General features: G+C 43.2%; 1 protein-coding gene and 1 long non-coding RNA gene across 8 annotated transcripts in view; one reads left to right on the plus strand and one right to left on the minus strand.

The window, feature by feature from the left end:
• The window catches only part of LOC119496743, a 35,362-nt gene extending 17,756 nt beyond the window's left edge, over window positions 1-17,606 (plus strand). The window contains exons 2-3 of the long non-coding RNA XR_005208799.1: window positions 16,636-16,858; window positions 17,423-17,606. This is a non-coding gene — a long non-coding RNA (uncharacterized LOC119496743). The remainder of the gene's footprint in view (window positions 1-16,635; window positions 16,859-17,422) is intronic.
• adgrb1a (adhesion G protein-coupled receptor B1a) overlaps window positions 15,855-21,140 on the minus strand; it is a 160,896-nt gene continuing 155,610 nt past the window's right edge. For 4 of the 7 annotated variants that reach the window (XM_037784265.1, XM_037784262.1, XM_037784264.1 and 1 more), the window contains 3 exons: window positions 20,981-21,016; window positions 20,578-20,736; window positions 17,535-17,729 (listed from right to left, as the gene is read on the minus strand). In XM_037784265.1, coding sequence (XP_037640193.1) covers window positions 17,535-17,729; window positions 20,578-20,736; window positions 20,981-21,016 — 390 coding nt within the window. Of the gene's footprint in view, window positions 17,730-20,577; window positions 20,737-20,980; window positions 21,017-21,140 lie in introns of all 7 variants that reach the window. The other 3 variants (XM_037784263.1, XM_037784261.1, XM_037784266.1) reach the window with 2 other exon arrangements.

Here is a 21,140-nt window from a genome sequence, read left to right on the forward strand (position 1 = left end):
AGAAGTGAACCCTAAGCTGCTGGTGGTTAATGTAGTCTACTGGCTTTGATTACAATGGCTTCAGTTCTCCAATCGGGAAAGGGCTGTCTGATGGTGGGGTAAAGTGTGGACTGGAACAGCAGATAAACATATTTTAGCCACCTAAAAGAGGCCCACCTAAGAAAATCTATATTAACTTAAGTGTATACGTTATATTTTGAATATTTTCACTGCTTTACCTCGCCATCAGACAGCCCTTTCCGACGGGGAACTGAAGCCGTCATATCGCTGTCTTCAAAGCCACCAGACTGCATTCACAAAACAGTAATTTGACCTTGCAGAACACGGGAGTTGCTGGTCTACCGCTGCATCCATCGGTTACTTTGTTTGTGTAATCGTGTGATTAACGTGGCGTCCACACAGCTGTACATTGCTAAGCTTTCGTGCCGGTACTCTTGTCTGCTTCTCCAAACTGGGAGCACACTGACCGCCATCTAAAGGAGCACTTGTATTCATCAGTTTGAAAACTTGAGAAGCCTGAGAAGAGCGCCGGATTTAGCCGAGGGTCGTTTGGTTCTCATTACGAGGAACACGAGTCATCTTCGCTCTGCAGCCAGCAGAGAAGCCCAGTGACTCATATCATTTCTGTGATTTCTAATCAGCATTATTGCTATGAAAGCTTTTCTGGCACAGCTCTTCCTCCAAGGCTGAGGCCTCCTTTAGACCCCCCCGATGAAGACACACATCTGTATGAACGGCAACAAGCCTTATATTGGAGCAGTGGACAGGTAATTAGTGTAGGGTTGAGCTCTTGCTTTTAACATGGGTCACTTGACCAGCATTTTTAAGCCTCTTAAAGGGACTGTTTGCAACAAAACTACGGTAACAGCGACAGTTAGGTTTAGGCAACAAAACCACTTAGTTAGGTTTAGGAAAAACATGGTTGGGCTTAAAGGGACTGTTTGTAACTTCTTACACGTATAAATCATTGCGGATCGGTGTCCCACGCGCGCTCAGGTGTGGCTACGCTGTTCAGACAAAATTCCAACACAAACTACACGGAAGCACCAAGGTTGTATCTAATGAAGCCCGTCTGTTAAACAGTGTTGGCCGCGGTCGGAGGACGCGGGGGAGACCGTAGCTTTGGTCTCCAGGACCGGAGTCTCTGCTGTACTCTGCTCCTCTGCCTGCCTTCACTCACACACCGCGCTCGTTCTCACTCTCTCACTCCACCTCTCACGTGCATGCTGCTCACTCCACACTGCAGAAGAGTTAGTTTAGCTCTGAGAATATCTAGTGAATGTTCAGTGGACGTTTGTGCAGAAATAACTGCTGCAGCTCCTCCAGACCAACAGAGGTTTCCCGTGTCTTGTGAAGTGACGGGGCTCCGCAGAGAGAAACGTTATCGTCTCCGACCAAAACTCCGGTGTCTCCCCCGTTCCCTCCGGCCGCGGTCGGGAGGCTGAGGCAGGAAAAGCCAACACTAGGATCAGCATTGATTCATGGAGAGACCTTGGTCTGGTCAGCTAACATTACTGCCAAGCAGTTGAAATATAGAGTGATATTGTGCTTTTAGCTGACGTGTGTCTCCTCACTGTGTTGAACGATGCTCCTTCATGTCTATGTAGAGCGAGCACAAGCGCCAGCAACAGGACGCTGACTTTCGTTGACTTCACGGCCACAGGTGTCGCTGTTAACAACACATTTCTGATTCTTACATAGAGTCCCTTTAAAAAAAAAAGTGATGACCTAAAAGTGAGTTTATATGAAATTGAAATGAATCTTTGGTCAAATCAATTGCAAAACCCATTTATGGAGGATAAGAAAAAGACAGTGTGGCTTGTGCTTTCTCAGGACTGATAGTATAGTACGGTCTGAATGCCACCAGTTTATTGTATTTCCTGAACATGCCCCGCTAAAGAGGAATGCTCATTTTTCATGACTGTGACATGCTTTTGTTTTTTTTTTTTGTCGGGTAAACTTTTCTATTTCTCTACAGCCATAGCGTCTCGAATGAACAGGCAACTGATGGCTGAGCTATTATGACTGTAGAGCTAAGCACTATTGTTGATTTATTTTTAATGAGTTTTCCAATTATGCGAGCAATAATACCCATTAGAAGTTATCCATGAGAGCCGGCTGTGGAGCGGGCCTGTGCTGTACAACTCCTGCTTTCAGCTGCAGCATAGTGAGACTCTTGGGCCATACTTTGAGACGAGGAGTCCTAACTAAAAAAAAACAGGATTCAGGTGCGGATGAAAGCACATTCTGTTTCGCTATTAGCATACCATTTATTAGTTTTTATTGAAAGAAAAGTTCTGTTTTTGCTCTCAGAAGTGGACGGATTTATTTTTTACATTTTAAAGAAAAGCTCTTTGTGTGTGTGTGTGTGTGTGTGCGTGTGTCAGTTGATTCCTGATGGGAACATTAATCATTGACTGTGGGCAGACACAGATCAATGTGGAAAGGTTCGCGTCCAGCCCCCGCTGGCAACATTTCTCAGTCAGAGTGCCGGAGTGACAGGCTGTAAATCAGGGTTTGTTTGTCGGATCAGTGGCAGGTTTGGCGGCTAATGTCATAAACACTTGAATGCTCGGAAAAAAAATACCCAAACCACAATTCTTCTTACAGCTGTCTGCGACTGGTGGTGGTGTGTTTTAATGCTCTTTAGCAGTGTAAAGCATTACTGACACCATACCGGTGTTGCTAAATGTTTTAGCCTTTCAAGTACACATGTAACTTCAGTGAGTGAAAAGAAACACCTCTACATGGAGACAAAAACAGCACAGTCAGTGAAGTTGTAGTGGTTAAAATTTAAAGCCATATGACACAATTCTACTCCATATTAAACCAACGTGATCTCATGGGAAGGCGTATGAAAACGCGTCGTGATAATGATTATTTTTGTCATTTAACGCCATGTTGTTGCCCTGAAACGTTCACACTTATGTTTAAGCAACAAAACTACGGTAACAGCGACAGTTAGGTTTAGGCAACAAAACCACTTAGTTAGGTTTAGGAAAAACATGGTTGGGCTTAAAGGGACTGTTTGTAACTTTTTAGACATATAAATCATTGCGGGTCGGTGTCCCATGAGCGCTCGCTTGTGGCTACGCTGTTCAGACTCAGACTCTAACACAAACTACACGGAAGCACCAAAACCTCTTGGTTGTATCTAGTGAAGCCCGTCTGTTAAACAGTGTTGGCCGCGGTCGGAGGATGCGGGGGAGACCGTAGCTTTGGTCTCCAGGACCGGAGTCTCTGCTGTACTCTGCTCCTCTGCCTGCCTTCACTCACACACCGCGCTCGTTCTCTCTCTCTCTCTCTCCACCTCTCACGTGCATGCTGCTCACTCCACACTGCAGAAGAGTTAGTTTAGCTCTGAGAATATCTAGTGAATGTTCAGTGGACGTTTGTGCAGAAATAACTGCTGCAGCTCCTCCAGACCAACAGAGGTTTCCCGTGTCTTGTGAAGTGACGGGGCTCCGCAGAGAGAAACGTTATCGTCTCCGACCAAAACTCCGGTGTCTCCCTTGTTCCCTCCGGCCGCGGTCGGGAGGCTGAGGCAGGAAAAGCCAACACTAGGATCAGCATTGATTCATGGAGAGACAGCGATCAGAGGAGAGAAGCAAGCGCTACAGCAAATGACAATAAAACCATATTTTTGGTAGATTACAGCACACTACTGCACTGCAGAGGGATTTCTGTTTGTTTTTTATAATGGTTCTGTACTGAGGCGGGTCACACTGATACTGGTATTGAAAAGATGCAGCTTTTTATATTGCAGACTGTTGTAGTCTAATTTTGGAAACACTTTCTAAATAAAAAAGGGAGTTCAGTTCTCTTTTTAAAGAAGAATTTTAAAGTGTAAATGTCAGTTGTCAGGGCATAAAACCAATGATCCGTTGATCTTTACGAATCAAGACTCCATAGTCAAAAATGAAATGGAATCGTGACCCCGCCTAGATCAAATGCATGGGTGCATGTAAACACCAGATCGTATTAGATCACATTCAATGTACGTAAACAGTTGACCCAAAATCTTCAATCGGAATGATTTTAATCCGATTAAAATAAAGTGTGCATGTAATCGCAGTTTATCTTGCAGACAACCATTGATTTCACTTTATTTCAGTACACTATTTAAACATTTTAGACAACTAGAAATGGATGCAGACAAAAATATGAATATCTTTAATTAATCACCACCAGCAAGTGTTCTCTTAATCATCATGATCACCAAATGTCAAAAGCAATTAATTAAAATTAAGTTTTCTGAAAACGCATTTCTTTTTACACAAATGACATATTATGAAAAATGGCATATTAGCATCTGTGGTTGTTTATAGATCTGGACTCTGGCTCTGACACTAGCAGGCTGTGGTATGAAAGGACCTCTACTGTAACGTGATGTTAGAGTGCAAGTCGCTACATAAACTATTCAAGACAGAAAACCTATAACAGCGCGTCACTTTGCCCACAACATGACATCGTTATCGACCTGTGAGCCTAGATGTGTAGTTACATTTTTGAGGAGGTATATGGAGTACATACAGTCATCCCATGTAGCCCCAGTGCACTACTATAAATACTCTCTGTAGCAAAGGGCTCCTAGAAAAGCAGAGAGATGTAGAGAGGCAGAGGTTCATTGTGATGTCATCTAGTTCTTCATGTGTGTTCCGCAGTAGTTTGACCAGAGAACCTCCACATGTGGGCGTGCCAATAATATTTTATTAGGGCCCGACAACGTTGGGCCAGCGAAGGGCCTATAGAGACATGTTTGAGGACCTTAACAGGCTCAAAAACACTCATCAGAAGTGGTGAAAAATTTGATATTTTAGGGTCTCGGGCTCGGGTGTTGCAAAATGGCTCGCTAGCGCCCCCCTGGAAAGTTGGAAAAATCGAGCCCCTCGCTCCGGTTTTACCTACATGTATGGAATTTGGCAAACAGATGAAACATGTGGAGGCGCACAAAAAAGCCTCTTGGATGTTTGCCCAAAACACAACAGGAAGTCAGCCATTTTTTATTTAATGTATGGTTTTCGCCCATTTTTAGCGTTTTATAGGCCGTGTACTTTAACTCCTCCTCCTACAGATTTAATCAGAATGACTTGAAATTTGGTCAGGACCATCTTAAGACCTTCAGGATGAAAAGATATTCAAATGGTGAGTTTTCACTGAATGACGGGACCGTGGCGTGGCAGCCATTTTGAGCCATTCGCCATGAAACAGGAAGTTGTTGTAACTTCCCTGTACATAGTCCGATCTGCCCCAAATGTCTCAGGCATCATAAGGGTCCAGTCCTGAGGACGTTTACATGCAAAAATAGACTCAAAGCCCCGCCCCAAGATGGTAGCCATGCCCCCTTTCATAACTCATGAACCGTTTGTCGTAGAGTCTTATGGCAGGCGTCATTGCACTCTTCAGATTTCCGTTTTCATTGTGCTTGGCCACGTCAATTGGCGTCACGCCAGTACCCCCGACTCAAAGGGAGGTGCAAGGGCCCGTTCATCGCTGCTCGCAGCTTTAATTGTTCATTGTTATACATACACTGCTTCCATGAGGTCACTGGCAGTATTTCATGTGTTCTTTGAATGTGTATGAATGGATCAAGTTGCAGATACAAACACAGACACAGATGCTGATGTGCTTTAATAACGGCTTGTGGACCGATGTCTTTACAGAGGCTTGACCTGAGGCTACTCTCTCTGCCTGCCCTCTCCCTCTACAACAATAAATATTAGCTTAGTTTTCCCTCTTCATTATTTCCTTTGTTTGAATCTAGAGGATTGTCAGCGGGATCCTACCGGCGACGACAGAAGCTGCTATTTTCAGCTGTATCTTATTGATTCTGTTTGATGAACACACATGTAGGTTATAGATAGGATTCTGCCCTGGGGGGGAAATGCACACACAGAAATATACAGGGAGAAACAGAGCGAGAGATGAGAGCGTATATGTCCGTTCATGCACAATCAGACTTAACAGCACGGCAGAAACACACTGAGCCTTTATTTCCATGTAATTGGATATATGCCTCTCCTGCAGATTAGATTTACAGTAATTAGTCTCCTCATGTGGAGTAAACACAGCCAGTGTCTCTACATTGCATTATTAAGCCTCCCCCTTATTAACACTAGTAAACAATAAGGAGAACTACAACAAACACGTCCAGCATACACGCCTCACACAGCAAAACTGCTCTGCGTTATTATGACGAATATGTGGTGTCCTCCCACATCACACGTACTGTAGATGGGGTGTGTTTGGGGAGTAAATGGCTGGTGTTGAAGAAATAAAAGGGCGACAATGGCAGCAGGTCTTCTCCTGGTTGGAGCTGTTCTCCGTCATTGGAAGCGTTGTTGCAGAGATAAGCTCGTGGCTATTATAGGACACGCCTGCATCCAGCCTGTCTGACGGCCTTATCTCCTCCTGCTGTAATAACCCAGCCACTCCATCAGCCTGGACATGGATAAGGGTGTCAGTGTACAAGTGTGTGAGTTATGGTTCGACCAGTACAGGACTGAAACGGCACATAGCTCATATTTAGATTTTTTTTTTTGGAGGGGGGGGCATTTAGACTGTTATGGTAGAACAAAAAAGACATTTATAGCATCTGTGACCTCTTATTTGCTAATTAGCACAAAACACAAAGTACAGCTGAGGCTGGTGGGAATGTAGCTGTGCAGGTATTTGGTCATAAACCAAAGTATTGGACAAAAGGAAATGTTGACCTGCTGGTGGCGCCAGAGGAATGTAACAAAAACCTCACGGCAATCCATCCCATAGTTAGGATATTAGAGTCTGGACCAAAATGGTGGAACAACCTACCGGCCAACAGACATTGCTATCCAAGAGCTCTGCTGCTAGTGTGGCGGAAACTTACAATTACAATTTCAGGTTCAACATTTCAGCTGCACCAATAATAAAATCCTTTTGGCCAAAGGGTACCTCCCAAATGGCACATTGCATAACGTGGTCATGCAGAGAGCGGGGCTAAAAATGTAAAAAACCTGACACCTGACAGAGTGGATGCTTGGAATGACCCTTTGACCTTTCTTGTATAGCACCATCCTGAGGACAGACACTTTAAGCCCCACTACTGGCAAGGCTCTAGTAGTATAAATCATTAGTATGTTATTCATTCATTTTGCATTTCAGTAGGCTACATTCTCTAGGCAGCACTAGTTGGGCTTCAACTTTTAGTTTTGCAGTTGATAGTAACAGGCCAACATATGCCAGCATGTGTCTGTGTGTTATGTTGTGTTTGTGCAAAGTTTTCGTCCGCTTGAGTTTCCATCAGAAGTCACGTCTAATCAGTTTGCAGCTGGAGTCTCTTATAACTGCCGAACATGGGACTCATAAAATGGAAGATGCAAAAACAGATGTCCTCATGAATTAGTGAGGCACCCATGAAAAATTAACAGATGACCTAGGACATGCAGCCAGGGGGCTTATGCTCATTTACTTCTTCCTTCAACATGCAATATGCTGCCTCCAGTCATTGTTTTCGCTGCCTGTCCCCGTCCAGCTGCAGCAGGCGTGTTTTTTAGATGTGGCAAATTAATAGTGACAGAAATGCGTCCGTCGAATAAATAACAACACGGGCTCTGGAATAACTGGCTCCATCAGAAGCACTGTGAAATGTCTGAAAAGTGGTTTTGGATGTCTTGAAAAGATATGTGTAAATTACAGTTCACTGTGAGTTCCAGAATCGCTTCAACAGGTTATCTAGAGCACGGCTCGTCAACTATTTTTGAGTACTACTCTTCCTTGTGATGAGCTGACATGCCTTAAGAACCCCCCCCCTCTCTGAGGAAATTACTGGCATCCCCAGCTGCACATTCTTCACTCCACTTGTACACCAGAAATATGTCTACAAAGTTACATTCAAGTCATTTAGCCTGTAGAATACGTGTGGAATATGAACGAAGCAGTCATCCAATTGTAGTTCTTAACTTTTGCTGTAAGATATCTAAAGTCGGCGCAAACTTTGTGTAGTGATGAGTTGAACAAAAAGACTGTATTGCTAAAAAGCATGAATGAGTGGCAGAATGAATGGATGGTCAGGCTGGAATGAGCGAGGCAGGCAGGCAGGCAGTGATCGTAGGCACAGGAGAACACGAGATTAGAAAACACAAATGAGATCAAAACTATGAACACAATTTTCAAAGGTGCAAGCTACGGGGCCGAGGCGAAACTACCACTCGGGTTGAGTCAACGATCTGGTGTCGAGCGACTGGAGAGCCGGGGTATTTATGTTGAGGTGGATGATGAGATGATTTGCAGCTGCGCATGTTGCTCACGTGGGTTGATTAATTCACACACCCACATAGACAGCCAGACACGCCCACATTAAACAGACAGAGAACTGGGCACAAAGGGGAAAGAGAGGCGAGATCGGAGCAAATAGGATTTTAAGAAGTTATTTTTATAAAACGGTCGCCATATCGTGACAGTAGTGCATGAAACAGGTAACCTGAAAAAAAACATGTTCCTCGGTGTCCTCCGGTGCTCCTAACAGAATCTGCAAGATTTCACAGACCGGAGGAAAAACAAGCAGTAAGAGCTGATCTGAGGTCTGCTGTCCAGCTGCCGTCTCTGAGAGCCGGCTGTCAATCACTCTGAACTCCAACCAAATGGTCAAACTAGGCAGCGCTGATCAAATATGAATCAATATTCTGTTACTGTGATGCCTATTTCTCTACTCAGATGTTTTCAGAATCATCTTGTAGTGCACGGTTTAGCTGTAAAATGAGAACGTTTGCGACGCGGCAGCCATTGTGAAATCTGGTGAAGGAATGCCAAGTTCTGGTCACATGACCGGAGAACAGCCAATAGGAACGCTCTCTCTCTCTGAAATGACCTGTGATTGGTCAAAGTCTCCCGTCACGGGCTAGATGTTCTAAAGCCTGAAAACAGAGCCATGAGGAGGAGCAGAAGTCTAGTTTTCTCTCAGAACACTTGAATTACAATATGCTGAAAGGTTATTATGGGATTTTTGACCAATGATGCCAAAAATATATACTGACTAATGCCACTTTAAGGTACATTGTGAATGCATACAAAATGTGCAATTAATTGTGATTAAATATTTTAATTGATTGACAGCCCCAATAAATTGTAAAATCCTTTGCTTACGTTTATGTACTCTTTGAGGCACATTTCTATAATTCAAATCCAAGATGATGCAAACTGAAACACAAGGGTGAAATAAAGAACGTGTATATCATTTTACTACATTATTTTGAACAGTTTAACACACTAGTGAGTTGACCAACTGCTACAATACCAGCACTCACCACGAGGAGTCCACGGAGCCCTAGTTTGAAAAAAAGTAATGAAGAAATACGTAGAAACTGCCATGGTAACAAGATAATCAATGTTATTCACTTCACCTCTCAGTGGTCTGAATGTTACGGCTGATCTGAGTAAACGGCTCATTCTAAGGTAACGGAAACACGTATATACTAAAGATACTTCATATTGTAATGCCCCTAAATGCTCCACACTGGCCCTGTAAATGAGATGTGGTCAGCGTCCTGGATTTTAATAATGTAAACTAGTGAAGGTAAGACAGCTCATGTTCAGTTCGTCACTATTTGCTGCTCTAGAACTGTACGTCCGGCTCAGTGGGACAGCTGCCTGTCGCTGTAGTTGTAGGTTGATGGAGGACACAGAGTGATTCTTTGGATGGATAGCAGCATTGTGTTCAGATTTTAAGTGAATAAACACTAACAGATGTTAGTAAGTGACTCACTGTTGTGCATGTTGTTGAAGATCCCCTCCAGCTGATAAATCATTTCACTTCTTTTTTTTGTTTTTTTTACACGGTTACTTATGAAGTAAACTTTGCCTACATCACTGCAGCTATGTAATCCTGTGTTGTGTTTCTTCAGTAGACATCTGGCAACAGCAGGAATGATACACACACATATATATATATATATATATATATATATATGTGTGTGTGGCGTAATACAGCCGCAGGCCAACCTGTAATGGTCAGAAGTTGTTCTAATGACCAACAATGAGCGGGTTTCAACTGAGCAAACTCACTTCAGAGTTTAATTCTGTTTGAGTAATTCCAATCACACTTTAATATTGCATTTCTTTTACTTGTATTCTAATTATTACTTTTGAGTATTTTCAGATGTATTTGTCAAATCGTAATGACATCTGTAAGTAGATACTTCAGAGAACATGAAAAAAAGACTTAATAATCTACGCCTACATTATATTATTGTTGCCTTGTTTGAGAGTATCAATACCGGACCATTGAACTTCTAGCTGGGATGCACATTAAACACCAGGATCCAAGAGCCAGCGAAACATTTATTCTGGGAGGATAATGGGTGGAGGTTGAAGGATGGATAAGGGATGAAGATATGGAGGTTGATGATTTTTGTTATTAATGCATCAGCTTCTTAAGGGTGAAATACTTTTAACATTCTCCATCCGGGGTTCAGTCTGACTTTAGCTCACAGGTAAGTGGATAATATATTACACCGCTCCAGAATATCAGGATTGAGTTGGCAGCATGGTCTCAAACGAAGGGATTTGTACAAACAATTTCCTGGTGTGGCAGCATGGACTCAGTGAAAATGGATCTGAACAGAACACACCCAGCCTTTATATAGCCTCTCCTCTAGACTCCTCCCCTTGATGATGAAGGTGACTCTAATCCCTCTACCTGGTCTCACAGGATTCACTGCAGGCTTAAGATTTTGAACAGAACAGTAGGCTGATAAAGTTACACAGTACATAATGCCCCTTTTGGATGGTAGCAGCCTGAAAGTTCAGGATGCTGGACTGGAGCTGGTCATCAGTATCCTGCTCTTCCTCCTCCTCCTCCTCCTCCAGCTGCAGAAACACAACGGCAGGTGAAGAGATCAGCGACAAGTGTCAGCAAATGTCATCAGTGCCAGTCCATTAATGGCCATTGTCAGGTCTGTGTAGGACAAGGCCCAAGTGGAGGCTAATGCTTGTTGATGGTCTAATTAACGACGTGAGGTTAATGTGTCTGGATGGATACTAATGATGTTACGGGCCACTTTTTCCTCACGCTACATCACCACACCACTGAAGGCTCCGCGGACGAAGATGAGCCTCTGAACTGAGCAGAATCAAGTGAAGTCATCGCAGTTCAACCAGTTATTACACCATGAGTCAGGAGTTCATTAGCGGAGAGAGAATATGTGGGCGTGTTTGACATAGCCGTCATGACAGGCGTCAGCGTTCCAAACAAAGTGCTGTGAAATCTACAAAGGTCAAACTGCCTTCGTTTCTCAGCAGAGTCAGACATGAATAGACGGCGAGATGATGATGCAAAACAAAATGACATCTTTAGTCTTTAGTCATCCACAGCTACTTTCATTTTAGAGCTTTTTATAGTTGTTTCTTTTTGAGAGCTGCATATTTCTACAATCCTTTCTAAGCAGTGTGTCCAAAGCTGTCTGTATGTGTCACACCGATACACTTATTGTGTATCATGGCAACATACTTGAATAGAATTTCTCATTCAAACTCGTCTCTCCACATCAATGTGTTGAAGGCACTCTCTGGAGTTTTTATTTTTTGTCCTTTTTTCGAGGTTGTTTTCATTTATGCAATTTACAGTTCATAATTACAATAGTTTATAAACCAATTTTTAAAGTAGTCAAGCTAAAAGACGAACACATTAAGTACATTAGGGAAAACAACTTCAGCATTCAAAATTGAAATAAAATTAAGAAAATAAAAAAATATAATAATAATAATAATAAAATAGAGTAATAAAAAAAAGAAAAAAATAATAATATTAATATAAAGAAAAGAAAGTAATAATAATAAATTAAATAAACAAATAAGTTAATAGAGAATAAAAAAGGGGTGGAGGGGTGGGAATAATAATAATAATAATAATGATAATAAATTAAATAAAAAATAAGTTAATAGAAAAAAGGGGGGTCTGGGGAGCGCAGAGATATAGAAATATTATTTACATGGGCACGCACAAGCGTCCGCCTTCACATGTCAGGTCACCTCCAGGCATGTGTATGTGCATGCGTTCTAACCCATGTGTACCCATGTAGCTATATGTTTCCTTCTGTTAGACTCCATCTCTTCTCAAAAACATCCTCCATATTCCTGATTTTGTGAGTTCCCTTTTCCATAACTTTTACTTCTTGAATTAAACTTTTCCATTTCATAAAATCTTGGGGTTTAGTTTTGTTGTTTGCGCCATGGCTGTAGCGTCACAGCTGTGCAACTGTCAGTCAGGAAACTTTATAGGTGTGTAGTTGAGATCAAGACGAAGGCTGAGTCAGAAGATGGGTGTGGCCTGAGCCCCCCCCCCCCCTTCATGCCCCGTGCGATCCCATCACGAGATGGTCTCTAGTTGATAGTTGTAGCACCTCTACCATTAATGAAGCTGTCTCATGATTTACTATTTAATATTTTCTGTTCAATTAAAGGGACTAAATGTCACTACCAGTGAGTAATTTATCACCTTCATAATCACAGGACATCTCTGTAGAGGACTGGATGTTAGAATAGAATAGAAAATACTTTATTGCCTGCTTTTTGTAGAAACTGCTATTAAAAGGGTATATTAAAACACAACATATCCCATCCAGACAGGACACATTAAAACACTATATCCTAATAGAAGCTACAATAACAGGAGCACCAGGTACTGGATGGTGAGGACTGAATCAAGGTTAAATAAATAGATATAAAGTGCTGTGTGCTCAGGCTGTCTTCAGAAAGTGTCCGTCCTTACATATTAAGATATGACTTTATGGCAACAGGGACAAACAGTTGTTATATATGATTTTCTTTGCACACAGGGGACTCGGTATCGGTACCTTGGCCCTGAGGGCAGTAGCTGGAAGTGGTGCTTTAAGGGACGGCTGTGGTCATCTCAGATTGTTTTCCACTTAAAGCTGCAGTAGGCAGAATGTTTTTGGCATCATTGGGTAAAAATTCCATAATAATCTTTCAGCATATTGTAATTCAAGTGTTCTGAGAGAAAACTAGACTACTGCTCCTCCTCATGGCTCTGTTTTCAGACTTTAGAACATCTAGCCCGTGACGGGAGACTTTGACCAATCACAGGTCATTTCAGAGAGAGAGAGCGTTCCTATTGGCTGTTCATTGAACGGAAGCAGCTGTCAATCACTTGCAAACTCTGAACGAACTTTCTCATTTTACAGCTAAACAGTGCACTACAAGATTTTTGTGAAAACATCTGAGGAGAGATATAGGCATTAAGGTAACAGAATATTGATTCATATTTGATCAGCGCTGCCTAGTTTGACCGTTTGATTTTGCGAGTGATTGACAGCTGTTCAGAGACGGCAAGGCTCCAGCTCGGCTCTGATTGGTTGTTTTCCTCCGGTCTGTGAAATCTTGCAGATGCCGTTAGGAGCACCAGAGGACAGCAGAGGAAACATGATTTTTGTCTCATGCACTAATGTCAGGATTAACAGTTTTATAAAAAATAACTTTTTATAATCTTATTCGCTCCGATCCCACCGCTGCTTTAAGCGTTGGACTGCTTCACCACGGCGATAGGACAGTGGGGTCTGTTTGCAGCTTGTTAATTGTTCTGTCCAGTTTGACTACTTTGGAAAGCTTTGTCTTGCTTTTGACACTTCGGTGCTCGAACCAGGAAACAACAGTAAAAGTGAGTTTCAAGTAGGGATCGGTATACTCCGTGCATCGGCTGATCTCGAAACTGCAGTTTGCGCAGCAGGAAGAGTCTTTGCTGTGCTCTTCTATAACTGCAGGATTCTCTCTCTTCTACTCATTGACTTACAAAAAAACAACTAAGCAGCAACAACTCCAGTATAAGGGTGATTCCATGTAGATAATGTGCCTGAGGTAATTTGCTAGGTTGCCTATTTTATGTAAAGCATACAGCGTACTGTCAGTGATGTCCTATTTAACTGACAAGTTATGGCAGCTTAAATCTTTATTAGCAGTCTCCCACCATCTTGTTGTCTAGATTGGTTTCCAGTTGAGGGATGTTAGTAATTCTCAGGCCATTATAGACACACTTACAGACACCCATTTCTAATCAGAGAGAGAGAGAGAGAGAGAGAGAGAGAGACCTCCACCTTAACTTCAGACCTTTACGCAGATTCATGTCTGAAAATGGTGTTGGTCTACTTTTGTGGAATTTTGTTTCATCATCATCACCTTTCATACCCGAACTCTGCAGCGTCAGACCCCCAATAGAAGCAGCAAAGTGCAGAGTTGTGAACCAGCGTGGATGACGGCCGCTGATTCAGAACAACAGCACGCCCACGTTAATTGTGCATCACTATGTCATTTGCAAGCAGCACATTTTATGACTATGACAGTAACACAATACTGATGTAAATTTGTTCTAATCTGTTATTGATTGAGTGCTTGCTGCTGGACAGCTTTTGACTCATTGCAAATTGTTTGTACCATGACTTTCTGATTTGGCTGTTTTAGCAATGCAGTGTTTTTTTTCATTGAACCAACTTTTGGTAAAAATGTGGACCGGAAGCTCTTCAGTGAAAGAGCAGGATGGAAACAGTGAGACATAAATGTATAATTGTGAGGTTTAAATGTCTCAGCATGAACTCAGGTTAACGGCTTCTGTTACGTTCCCGTCCGTTTAAGGTCCAGGGGATGGAGGGAGTGTACAATTTATAAACCAAATATGATGAAAAATGTACAAACACCAACTGAGAACTATCTAACAGGAAGCGGGGGGTAAGTATACATTAACTAAATAAGAAAATAACCAATGTTAAAGCACTCAACATAAACCTGCTGCTCCACAGAGACAGTGAACAATCAGGTAGTGAACAACTTAACACCACTTCCTAACAATATAGCAATAAACACACTTAATCCACAATAGATCACTGCCGACTCCGACACACGACGTCAACCACGACGTCAACCACGACGTCAACCACCACACTCAGTATTGAATACCGCCGTTTGGCCCACTGACAACTTCTGCTCCGTTCTCCTGCTCTCTTATACTCCGCCCTGATCACTGATCAGCTGCAGGCTGCGTACCTTCATCCACGGCACCTGAGGAGACAGAGTAGAGGGCACAAAAACACAACATACATGCAACACAGCACAGCACGTAATAGAAGCCTTCATGTGTTTTCAACAAGACGGTTCCTAACAGGCGGCTAAATGAGACTACTAAACGTCATCACGCCGACTCGTCCTCCTTTACAGCCTCGTTGTGTATTCTCTTGCTCGTGACCGTGTAGTTCCTTTATAGCCCAACGTTCGATTTTTACTTCTTGGGATTTCATTTACACTTCAAATATCATAAAGTGATGTTCATCTGTGAAGATTATCTTGCTGAACAAAACGTGTCAGTATCACAAACCTTTGTTTGCCACAGAGATGATTTTCTGCAATAATCCAAAACCCAATGGAACAATCCTATCGTCTTTTTGTCAAGGGAACCAGGGAGATGCTAACTTCCTGGTTGGCCTACAGTAATACGTCATCCCTGGAGCACTCTATATCAAGAGATATATGACCTTGGGAACATAGGGATGACCTTGACGCACAGACATGGGAGTGGTATCGATCTGTGACTAAGCCTGGTTCCCAAATGTCAAACAGTTTGTTTAAAACTGAGACTTTGAATGATGAAACACAATTATCCTACAGAAAAGGTTGAATTCATACATTCATTCAAGCCTGGTATGACTTAATGTTGGCCATCTTTAGCTCCATACTGCTGAGTCAGTTTAGTGACTTTATGACTCTTATGCTACTGTTATACTTCAGTAAGTGATATATAATCCTCTCTAACATCACGCTGCCTGTATCATGGTGAAGTATCTGTCATTAAATGTGAGGAAGAAAGAGCGCTGCTGTTGTTTTATTATATAGATATGCTTTTATTAGAAATAAGACACATTCATTTTGTGCTCTGAAAACTGTACATTAACAAAGAGGCGACCCCAGTAAATTAAAAAGGGGGAGTGAGGGGAGGTGGGAGGGGTGTGTGTGTGTGTGTGTGTGTGTGTGTGTGTGTGGCAGGGTGGGGGCGCAGATCAGTGGGTCAGAGGTCGGAGGTCAGGGCTTCAACAAATACAGATCGGAGGGAGTGACTGGCGGTAATATCAAAACACACACTGTTACATTGCGATACAGAACACTCGTATAGTCCAGTACCCTGATGGGACGAGGAGGGAATGGGAGGATCAATATCAGAATAATCAGGTTTCATATTTATAATAATGATAACAACTATCCCCAAGCACAGTAAGAAAGATATTTATAGGCTAAAATCCATTCTGTAGAACTCTGTTGAAATAATTACAATGCTGTACATCAGGACTCCAAATGAGCCTTGTGCTTTCTCTGTGTGCAACCAGCGTCCCTCTGATCTACTCCATCGTCCCCTTTAATCATCATACCATATATATTTATAGATCTAGTCATTTACACACCTTCCACTACTCAACACACACACACACACACACACACACACACACACAAGTACCTTTTTCCTTCGCATCTTTGAAACACCATCATATTTTGCATTTACTGTACCAAGCCTGCTTGTACGTGGAGAAACCGACTCAAACAGAATGAGTTTGTTGAACGTGAACTCCTCCTGGACGCACTGACGCTGTCCATGTTGTCCCTCTGTAGGGCGGCGTTGAGGTTGAGGGCCGATTAGAGCGCAAAAAGCCCGCCGGCCCTGCTCTCTGGCGTCTCTGAGGTGTCCGTCGATGAGAAGGCAACTTGCCAATTTTGGCTTTTTTTTTTTTCCCTCTTTAACCCCCCTCTCCTCCCTTCTCCCCGTGTCACCACCAGGGCCGACCTCGCCCCGTCAGGATCACAAGGAGAAAGTGGTGGAGCCAAAAAGATAGGGGTGAGTTGTAGGGAGGAGGGGGGGCACATGGGTGTATGTTTGGCAGTCTGCCCTGTTCGTTCGTTCGTTCGTTCGTTCGTTCGTTCGTTCGTTTTCTCTTTCTGAGATGGATGTTGAAGAAAAAACAAGTCCAGAAGCATCTCGAGCCGAAACACAACAGCGTTCATTATGAGGACGAGAGAGCAGGACAGTGACTCAACGGTGGAAAAAAGAGACATAATCATGATTATTACATTGTATTCATTTAATACAGGGGTAAACAGTTCATGATTACCTTTGCTATGCAGTTTATTACATAACTATATGATGCACAGTTGAGTCCTACCTTGGCAATCTGTCCACCATGTGAGCCACTGTGGTATCTGAGACCATATACAAGAAGATGAGCCGTATTTTGCAGACAGAAACACCGTCCAAACATCAAATGAAACAACAGATAGAAAGATACGCTATTTTCCTGTTCTCTCTTTAATTGGTTGGATTAATTTTCTGATATTGTGACGCTTCTCTCTCCTCCTCGTCCTCCTTCCCCCCCCTCACGTTCTCGCCGTGGGCTTCGTCCAGCGTTTGAGTAGAAATACAGAGCAGGGCAGTGTGTGTGTGGTGTCTGCTTGTTTGTCTGAGAGCATTGGGGGAAAAAAAAAGGAAGTTGTGGGTTGTGAGGCCGGAATCTCGGTCACACCTCCGTCTGAAGGTCCATGATCTCCTGGCCCACCAGAGGAATGGTGGCGCTGGTCTTCTCCCACTCCACCGTCTGCAGCTCCAGAGGGGACGCCGCCACCGTCTCCAGGTCCTTCCTCACCCAGGACGGGGGGGAGTGGGGCTTCCTGATGCCCTCCCACGCCCTCTTACTCGGGGTCTGCTGCTTGTCCTGATGGGAGGAGGACAGAGGGAACCAAATGAGACGATACACTCTGGGATGCATTTCAGATATATTGTGAGTTCTTGTGGTGGACCCTGCCTCTCATCTGGCTGCCTTATTGATTTATTAAAAAGAATAGTTTGACATTTAAAAAAAAATAAGCTCATTGGGTTTCTCGCTGAGCGTTAAATGAGAAGATCACCACCACTGTCATGTGGTCAAGTATGGAACTGGAGCTACGGCAAAGAGACAGAACACTGCCGCAACTTTGAACTGAAAACGCTTATTATATTTAGAATCATTTTATTGTTTAACACATGCCATTAAAACTATGACAACAGAATAGAAACAATTTAGTTATACTTTTGTACGGCACTTTGTAGGCGGATGTTTTACTGGCGTCAGTCCAAAATTGCGGAGGCATAGCTTTGCTGCTGGGTGGTGATGTTACAATGGAATGAACAACTGACTTTCACTTCTTGGCAATATATGTTTTTGGGCTAAGCTTAATTTAGCATAAAGACTAGAAACAGGGAGTAAAAATAAAAAAAAGTCTACCAACGGTGCTAAATTCATCTTTATTCTGAACACCAACAGAAGTGTAAAAACAACGAGAAGCTGGAATTACTTTGGTGAACAACATCTGGGCACACTGACTGACCTCCCCCTGTTCCACTCTTTATGCTAAGATACCTCTCAAGAGTTCTCATCTAACTCTCAGCAAGAAAACAAATACACATATGGTGACTGGTGATTGTGGCTGAGGCACATCCTCAAAACACATCTTGTACCCACAGTGGAGAAGTTGATCTCTCTGCCTCTTCCACTTGTATCATTATGATGATACATCATATCACTAATGCTGTGTGATTCTGCTGCTGGGCCGACACTGAAACTATGTCAGTGTCAGATAACCGCACCGGTGATCTGTGAAGTTGGACTTATGGACCTATGCCAGAAAAAAGACGTGACTCCAAAGCTGTGAAACCAAATGGAGATCAGGGACTTTTGCAGCAGAAGGAAATGGAAATCATGTGCTGCCATGGAACGACTGCAGCTACAAAGCCAACATGGATTCCTTTCTGTACCTGCTGTTGGTGATTTAGTTTGAGGGACTAGTTACCAGCTAATCCAGTCCCAACCTCATTTCCCATTGTTTAGTGGGGACAGAGAAACTGCTTGCATCATTATTTAAATCGCTAATATCAAAAACCCCCATGTAGATACTAATGATGTCTTGTATCTCAACAATTTATACATTATTAATAGTCATGTTCATTCCTGCAAAGCTAATGTTAGTTATCTGGCAGTTGGAGCTTTTTGGGGTCTTAAATCAGGAGGGTGAGTGTTTGAAGATTCTTTAATTCTCTGATTTGCTTTGCTGGTTTCATGTTGTAATATTTCAACCCGGTGTCTCTCCCAACGCGTCAAATACCGCCGCGTGGTCAGTGTTCCTTGGCGTCTGATACCGATGTACCAGGGCAACCTTAACTGGGTTCAGAGCTACTGACGTAGTGTAAAGAGCGAGAATGTCCACGTAGGGCGGGTGGGGGGAGGGAGGAGGGACGGGTCAAACAAACACGGGACCTTCACAACGAGGAGGCCGCTGTTCGTGTCCCGTGTGAAACCGAGACAACGCTGACTTGTTCTACCTTAGATTTGTTACGTAACTTCCAGACAACACCAGTTATGATTTATTGGTTATTATTTCATGCTGTCTGGAGACGAAGAATTCTGAATTTATACAGCAAAGGCGTTTCCATGATCCATTTTTTTTCAGGATCAGACTGCACAATATTTGTGTCTTTGACGATGGTCACCATGTCAGATCTAACGATCACAGCGCCATAAACTCTTGCAGCGTCTCGGTCGGGTGACTGGCGAGACTACACGTATGACCATGACCAATCACGGCACGTCGTATTCCACGATCATGCCCGAGTTCAGACGTCATCGGGGAGGCGGTTGAAGCAACTGTCGATCATGGCGACAGAAGCGTTGTGTGTGATGCTGGCGGTCTTGTATTGCGTAAAAGGAAAAGAAAGAGATAAGGGTTGTGGATGTTCTCCTGGGTGGAACAGAGAGGACGGTACGGGCTGTCCATGCTTCAGTCAGTTTGGTTGTCCCACCTGACAGCAGCAAACTCCTCATCCCTCCTCCTTTTCTCCATGTTTGTTTATTACCAAGTGACCTGACTGCGACTGCGCGCTGGAGAGAGCACCTGATTGGTCAACACAAAGGAACACGTCGTTGGAGACGTCACACTAGGCGTGTCGAGACGAAACATTCTGACAGGCTAGACTTTTCCTCGGGGTGTCGTTGGGTGTCCCATACGTGGCGTCGGTTGGCGTGTACTATGACACACTACACCAGATAAGAGGATCGATTTTCGCACACGACACTCATTTATCGTTCCCGATCCCCTACGACGGCCGTGTCGGGCTGTAATCAGGCTGATATCGTGGAGTCTGAACCGGGCATAAGCGGGCGTAAACACTGTTTTACAATTGAGGAAGTTTTATTTAAATTTCTCCGTTTCCATACAGCTTTTCTAATGCGAAAATATGTGAATGGAAACACGGCTAATGTGCACTTGGATAAGTTTGTAGTAGTAGTTTGTATTGCTCACCCACATTATGCCCCTTGACGCCCCCACAGCTAATTTCTTCTGGCAACTGACATTGTAAGCAGATGAAAAATGCAATCTTTAAAACGGCTGCACTAATAATTAAACAGGCAACTCCACTGAAGTGTGGTGATTTGTGCTAATGATAAGAGGAAAGGAGAACAACATTAAATATAGGAGAGGTGTGGGGGAGTGGGGGGGGTTAGAACAGAATAAAGTTAAACTCTTTACACTCATGTTGGTCTTGTCGCTGCTGGCAGAGGACACACTCCATCTTTTGGCAGCTTTGGCGTCAACAGGTGGAGATTCTCTATCCTTGTCTGCACTGTGAATCTTCCTGTTCAGGTCCTGAAACATGTCCTGGTGGCGTTTCCGGGTGTGCATAATCTTCTACACAGGAACATTGCACGTTACGTAAAAAAGGTAAACAGCAGAAGAGCTACCATCAATCCTACTTTACCCCCCCTTTCACATTTGATGATGTCTCGAATCTCAACACTACAGTCACACACCCAAGCTTTGAATCAATCTGTATGCAAGTATCTACGAGGTCTGAATAAACTAAGAGACATCAGCGTTTTGGTCTAAATCTAAAAAAAAAAATCTCAGTAGGAATCAAAGAGATTAAAATTACCTCAAAGTCAAGCTCTGCATAGCGTGATTTTCGTCTCTGGGGGGGGGGGAGATGAGACAGAGAGATTAAAGATGTGTCTTGATATAGTGTCGCCTTGTGAGCAAATGCTCAAGTGATTGTTAACTGTTTCATTGTGTAACGCCACATCAGCCAGTGAAGG

Source organism: Sebastes umbrosus, chromosome 11 (genome assembly GCF_015220745.1).
Source record: "Sebastes umbrosus isolate fSebUmb1 chromosome 11, fSebUmb1.pri, whole genome shotgun sequence".
Classification (NCBI taxonomy): Eukaryota; Metazoa; Chordata; class Actinopteri; order Perciformes; family Sebastidae; genus Sebastes; species Sebastes umbrosus.